This window comes from Oxyura jamaicensis, chromosome 2 (assembly GCF_011077185.1).
Source record: "Oxyura jamaicensis isolate SHBP4307 breed ruddy duck chromosome 2, BPBGC_Ojam_1.0, whole genome shotgun sequence".
Taxonomy (NCBI): Eukaryota; Metazoa; Chordata; class Aves; order Anseriformes; family Anatidae; genus Oxyura; species Oxyura jamaicensis.
Genome location: NC_048894.1, coordinates 38,604,161 through 38,611,318, shown reverse-complemented (window position 1 = coordinate 38,611,318; position 7,158 = coordinate 38,604,161). Strand labels below are relative to the sequence as shown.

At 34.5% G+C, this 7,158-nt stretch overlaps 1 protein-coding gene across 1 annotated transcript in view; it reads right to left on the bottom strand.

Annotated features, from left to right (window-relative positions):
* Nucleotides 1-1,961: 1,961 nt before the first annotated feature.
* The window catches only part of KCNH8 (potassium voltage-gated channel subfamily H member 8), a 194,115-nt gene continuing 188,918 nt past the window's right edge, over nt 1,962-7,158 (bottom strand). Inside the window, exon 16 of the mRNA XM_035316085.1 lies at nt 1,962-3,572. Within this exon, the coding sequence (XP_035171976.1) occupies nt 2,862-3,572 (711 nt within the window). The 3' untranslated portion in view covers nt 1,962-2,861. The remainder of the gene's footprint in view (nt 3,573-7,158) is intronic.

The following is a 7,158-nucleotide window of genomic DNA, read 5'->3' as shown; positions in this document are numbered from 1 at the left end:
TCCCATTTGTCCCTATGCATTGACAATTTGCCTTTAGAATTGATGTTGGTTCATTGCCAGATATCTTCAAAGAGAAGCTGCCTGTGGGATTCTTTTCTTGAGGCTTTCATAATATGATTGTGCCTGGGAATTTAAATTTGAACTGCCCTTCAAATCCAGATTTCTGGTTTTGCTGACTGCCTTCATTCCTTGCTTGGTATCAGCCCGGAATGAACTTGTCCTGTGCTATTCTTGTCCCCCGGGTGTTTCTCTGGGATGCAGTGTGTTCACATGTGTGGTGCCATCTTATAGACTCTCTGGAGTCCAGCTAATGACCACGTATGTTCTTTGATGTTATAACCGTTCTAAATGGCATGGCATTTCTCAGCCTTTTCAGGATATATTTGACACTTGCGGAATCAAGAAACTGCTTAGGACAGACTTCCTTGTGGTATTACTTCTCAATTACTGCATATACTTTTTTTTTTTCCCTCACGGTTGTTTTTAAACTTTATATAAAACTGTTTTAGACACTCCAGAACAAAACACCCAAACTTAATTTCACTCCACTAGCATTTATACTTATAAAGAATTTATGTATTGCTTATAAAATAAGAAAGCAAACACCACTCCCTATTTATACATATAAATAATATATATACATATAAAAGAAATTATTAAATGATATTAAGAACAGAGCATGGTAGACAAATAGTATATTTTTGCACTCTCAGTCAACAGCTGGGAAATGGTGAGCCTAGCTTAGCTTGTGTAATTCATTAAGGCCGAAGTCTGAGGGCAGAAGGCTCTGCCATGTTGCCACACAGCTCCTGGCCTTTCTGCCAGGATGTAATCCCTGCTGCCTCATGTAGCACAGCTCCTGACTTCTGTCCCTCTAGACCCCTCCTCTTATCCTGCATGACAGTGGGGGTTATGGCAGCAGATTGCTAAAGGTGGGCCAAGATGTTCCCATTCCTTTAAGACTCCCAGAAAGAAAAGAATAATGTGTTTGCAGAAATACTACATACCTGTATTTACTAGTATTTGTTATTAATTTTTTAATTTCTGGGATAAGTATTGTTCAATCAGCATCTCTCTATGTAACTGCAATCTAACTAAAAACTTGAATAGAAGAACAATAACAAACCCTATATATAAACAGTCATGTTGCTGCATAGACACAGTGACAAAATTCAGGCAGCTCAAAATGAAAGATTACACTGTCCTTAATTTGTACCAAAGGGGAAAAAGAATGTGAAAGGATGCAAGTCAGGCAGTGTATAAGCTGGAATTTGTGTTCCTGTGCACATCTCAATGTTAAAAATGAACTTGGTCTTCGAAGCTTTCAGAAAAAACTCTGAAGAAAGTTAAGTCTGTGCTCTGCAAAAGTTTTAAAAGCTAAAGGATTACAATCACCAATTTCCATTAATTATTAAATGCAATATAGTTTACTTCTTTATTTTAAAACATTTGTTATGAGTTGTAAACATGATTTTTAGAAAGCTTGCTGAAGAACATGCAAATACTATTCATACTGTGCATCTTTAAATATGTAAAACAAAATCCCAATGAAAAGCAGTTGCTCTGTTTACACTGTAACAGTGTAGGTTTCTAATACATTAAATAAATAATGAAAAAAAAAACTTCAAATTTTCTTTGGGCATTAAATCATGTTCTGGATTAAATTATTTGCCACATCTGTAGTTGTTGTTGTTTGTTTGTTTTTGTCTAAAGGTCAAAACTAGTTTCTTAAGTATATAAATAAAAATTATCAAATAATTTTTTAAACCTTTTTTCTTTTACCTCTTACTAAACCATTACTATTTTTCTCTTTTAATATTCCTCTTGCAATTTACTCAATAGTTTTCATCCCTCTTAGTTTTCTTGTCCAAATATAAAATCCCCAAACAGGGCTGCATAATAAAACATTGACTTAGTCTTAATACTGCAATACTAAGACACACTGAGGATACTGAATGTTATTGGTTTAACAAGTCACAGTTTAAGTATTGATGGGTGACTTAGCATAGGACACATTCCAGATGTTTTATTTTTTTAAATAAAATAATACCTTAATTTATTTGTATCCCACCAGCATGAATACATTCATTGCAAATTGCATGCACAAAAAAGAGAATCAATTTGTAAACTACATAATTTTAACAATAAATAGCATTTGATCTAATACATGATGGCAGTGCATTTCTTGTTAAAACTGCAAGCTTTTACCAAAATGGAAACAAACTCTTATTCTCCTTATAAATATTTTAAATAATTTGTAAGTACATATTTCATACCAAGTATATAAAAATAGTATTTTTTGATAAATTAAGAGGTTTCATTTACATGACAAATAACGTGCAACAACTAACCAGTCTCTACCAGCTCTATTTGGTTGATTGTCTAGATGACATGCAGAGATAATTGTCCCTTTGCCTTCATAGAACTGACAAACAGACCAGCAGGGCCCACGATCACCTGAAGCAAACGGTGCCATGGATATTGTTTGGGAACAACAGTCAGACACTCAGTGAAAACCTTTGCTTCAATGAATAAATGCTGCCCATGACAGTTCTTTTGTCCTAGACTTCCAGCTGCTCTGACCCTCAGGGTCTTTGGACTATCACAACAGTCTGCCAAACAGACCAGAAACTTATATTTGTATACAAAATGCTTTTCAACATGCTTCTAGAATCTAGAATATTTTTACTATAGTATGAACCAGCAATACCATTTCTTACTTTCTATAAATCTGAATTTTCATCTTTGTAAGTATCCTTGATCACCAAAGAAAAAGTCAAACAAAGCAGTCATGTGGTACTCTCTACATTTAAAACTGGCAGCTGCAGAACATGTCTTGAGTACCACTTTACCACTTCTTGTTATACATCTATGGCTTGGTTATCTTTATCTTTAATATCCCTTGTGCTTGTCACAATGTCTAATGCAAAGTCTGAGTTCTGTGCAGAAACTACTCCAGCTGTTCCTTCAAGGTCCCATGATCCTGGCAAATTCTCCAGGCTTAATGAGCTGATTGCTCCTTGGCTAAAGCTACCTTCCTCAGACCTGCTGGGCAGCACGAGGTGTAATGATGTCTCTGATGAAGAGCATACTGAAGAAGAAAGAGTTGCTGAAATAGACTGAAGAGGGGTCAAGGTAGTGTCTGAATGGGGAGAGGTGCATCTTAAAAATTGCAAGTTATCTTTCTGAATTACCTGATACTGGGAGGGTGAATTGTGAAGGCCCGGTGTATAGTAAAATTCACTGTCTGTAGAATTTTGAAAATTGGGTTCAGTTCTCTGGGGGCTGCTGCCTACAGAGGATAGGTCTGTATTCCAAATGTCACATAATGTGTTACTGCGGCAGGGTTGTGCTTTGGTGCAAGTAATGTTCCCGGCTTGCATGTGTGTGCAAGGTTGACGTGGAGTCCAAGCCATTCGAGCCTGCAAGCTTTCCAGAGTAGGACTCCGAGATATGCCATGCATTGTGCAGAACCCTGGTGGCTTCTGGGATGTGAGCAGGTTCTCAAGAAGGTACATCACATTCTTCATATCCTTACTTAACTGTGAGACTTCTTGAGTTAAGATTGTCACCTGTTGCATCAGGGGAAAATAACCCAATATTAAATTATGCAGTATACATTTTACAATCATGCTTGAAATACATTTTATCTTATTTTCCTTCTAACACCATCAGCTTTGATATGTAGTATAGTATCTTTATTTTCAGGAGATACATTCTAATACACTTATACACCCTAATTTAATAGTCAATCCATTCGCCTTTCCACAGCTATGTACTACACTATCTGCAGCATACTGAAATAGTTAAACAACTCAAAAACATATACAGAAATATTATAGGCTGATTTCACCAGATTTTAAATGTCAGCCATAATAATGTCAATAGTCAAATAATGGCTTCAAGTTAGACCCAAGATGATTTCCAGTGGCAATGATATTTGCTTCTTGATGAATCTTTAAATATTTTAATGCATCAACCTTTTAGAGACGGTAATTTTACACTGACAAATGATATAAATATTAGATTTTCTGGAAAGTCGTTCACAAATATTTGTGAAATATGCTGCCATCTTCATAGTAAAATAAGAGATCCATGCCTGAATTTCCCAGAGACAAGTAGTAGTTACATGAAAGTCTGGTGGACAAGTATTAAAAGTAAACAAACAAATTAAAGTATTAGGTGATTTTCATATTGACTTTAAAACTGAAACTAGAATTTTTAAAAGCAAGTTGTTACTGCTAAATATTTAAACAGTAAAAACGTCTGTGAAAGAGCTTGCTTCAATATAGTTATCTTTCTGCTTGAAAAATAGAGCATATAAAACAGAGGGAGAGAGAGATCTGCAGCATACATTACTTCGGTGTGTGTGTGCAAAAGAAAGAATCTATTAAATTTTCTATTAATTTTGTTTTACCTAATGCTGAAATAACTGTTAGCACACAACTTATTACATGAATTACTTGAAGGCTTTAATCTCCCCAAAACCACTATTTTGAGCTGGGATCAAGTTCACATGTTTTGAATTTGTGTTATAAAGTAAATAGAGATCTGAACTCAACTGGGGACATTAATTAAGACAATATAAGGACATTTTATGACAATATAAGGACATTTTGGGACATAAAAAGCCTAACTGATCACTTCAAATGTGTTTGCATTTTCAAATTTCCTTCTTAAGGAAAAAAAATGTAAGAAGTCAAAATCAGCAAATTAATTTTATTAAAGAGAAAAAGGATTATTGAGAGACAGAAATGAACTTTGTTTCCCACTTTCTCTACTGTTAAACTTGAATTTTTTATAGTGATGCTAGTGAAAATAAGATGTTGAAAACAAAGCATGACTACACATTTATCTTCAGAAAGCTAAACCACTTGTGAAAATTAAAAAAAAAAAAAAAAAAAAAAAAAAAAGGCTAATTCAGCTGGCATTTCTTTGCCCTGAAGAGAAGACAGTACCAATTAGGTGTCCTACAAAAATTAGTTTTCATGTAATCATAAATAAAATTTTCATTTTCCTGAGAACACTTTTCCAAAAGATTCTACTGAAAAGACATTTCAGGCAGGGTATGGCTGCATAATGATTTTCCACTGGTATTTACTGCAAACACAAGAATTATAAAGAAAATCTACTTTAGAAGGAAAGTAGGAATCTCCCATACAGCTTCTATACATCCATTCCTTTCTCTGAGGTTAGAATTCAAACCCAATATATTGTTTAACAGCTGTTTATTGTTACAGTTGCACTGCCCGTGGAGTACAGATGCTTAGGGGTAGAAGGTTTTTATGTGTCATGATACAGAATCGCTCTGCCTCTCTTTCTACATCTCTCTTTCTCTGTCTCATTACTTAATCATTAAGTTATACAGTAGGTAGAAAATAACCATGAAATCTCCTTCTGCCAGATGAGATCAGGCTTTGAATGCTTGCACGTTCATTTCAACTTCAGTTCATGTGACAGATTATAATATGCTAGGAAAGTGATTTGTGAAAAAGATTCCTGTGGAGCCAAAGCAGCCAGAGAAGATTCTTGGTACTGTCAGACTGGAAGGAGACATGTTCTGAGATTTCTGCAGTACTGAACATAGGAAGACTGATATTCATCTTCCCCAAATTATGAATGCTGTATGAAAATATCTATAACTTTAAAATATCTTGTTTGGTTTAGTCTTTTTTTCATTTCTGATTACATAAAGACTTTAAAAATGTTTAGTTATACTTCAACATTTCTTCTTATAAACTTGCTCTTGCACTGTCGTATGTGCTTACCTTATGAACTGGCCTTTGATGTATTCTTTAATAATTTCCAGTAGTACAACAGTGTAATGCCCAAGGGTTTTATACCAAACTTCATTAGAAATTGATCACCGTTTAGTACAGTCTATTTGAACAAATAGTGCTAGACACATAGACAAAGCAAGTATATCATATTCTGTATAATTTAAAACCTTTTCTGTATTTTAAAAACTGTTAATTTTACTGGATTAAACTTCCAGTAATCATAGAATGGCTCAGGTTGGAAGGGAATCATTGCATCAGTTATGTTAACAATTTCACAATTCTTCAGGAAATGAAAACAGGGATTAAAAGCAAAAGAAAATTTAAGTCTATGAAACAAAAAATTAAGACAATATATATTCCTCCTGAACAAAATGCTAATTCCTTGTGTGCTGGTAAGGCTATTTTTTCAGGCATTGCATTGCTAGGCAATAGAGCTAGCTCTACAAACGGTTCCCCCTGTGCTAGCTTTAAATGAATCTGTGAGATCCCCAATATACTTGAAATGCTGCCTTAAGAGTTTCTAGGACTTGAAAAAGATACTGAAATGCTTCCTGACATAGCAACTGGGATTTATATAGCTTTAGCTTAAATTATCAACAGGGGCTTCTCAGGCTAGTCAAAAGCAATGCACTGGTATCTTTTTAGCAGACTTTGTTATAATGAAACTGTATCTTTCAAAACATTTTTTAAAAGAACAGTCTTTTTTTTTTTTCTTTTTCTTTTCTTTCTCTTTCTTCTCTCTTCTCTCTCTCTTCCTCCCCTGTCCTTCCCTTCCCCCGTCCTTCTCCTGCTCCTGCTCCTGCTCCTCCTCCTCTTCCTCTTCCTCCACCTCCTCCTCCTTCTTTCTCATTCTTTCATATGAACTTTAATAACAATGCTTTCTGCTGTCTTAACCAATATGTTTTAGTGGTTGTATTTTGCATTTCCAAATTACTTTGACAGTTTCAGAAGAAAGAGTGTTTTCCTTTACTACCAGTATTAAACAGTTGTGCTCTTTAATTGGATACTTTGTTCCATGTAGTTAAGTAGGACACAAGGTGACTGTATTTAAGCCTTTCCATAAGTGATTAAAAGTTCTATATAATATAAGATGATTATTATTATTACTTAGTTTAAATAATATTTGTTAAATGGATTTATTTTTCGTTTTATATATGATCATGTAATTCTTTAATTTTTTAAAATTTTTGGTTACATTTTCTACCAAAAGTCCTCTATCTCATCAATGTTCCTGGAGTGGTCTGGAATGAGCTTTCATTTTCTGATTAGAAGCCTAGTAGAATACTTTGCTATTTTTAATCTCTGTGGTTTACTCCTCTTTGCAATTCAAACTTCACCCAGATATCTTCCTGCCATGACTCTTTTTCAACACTCAAGA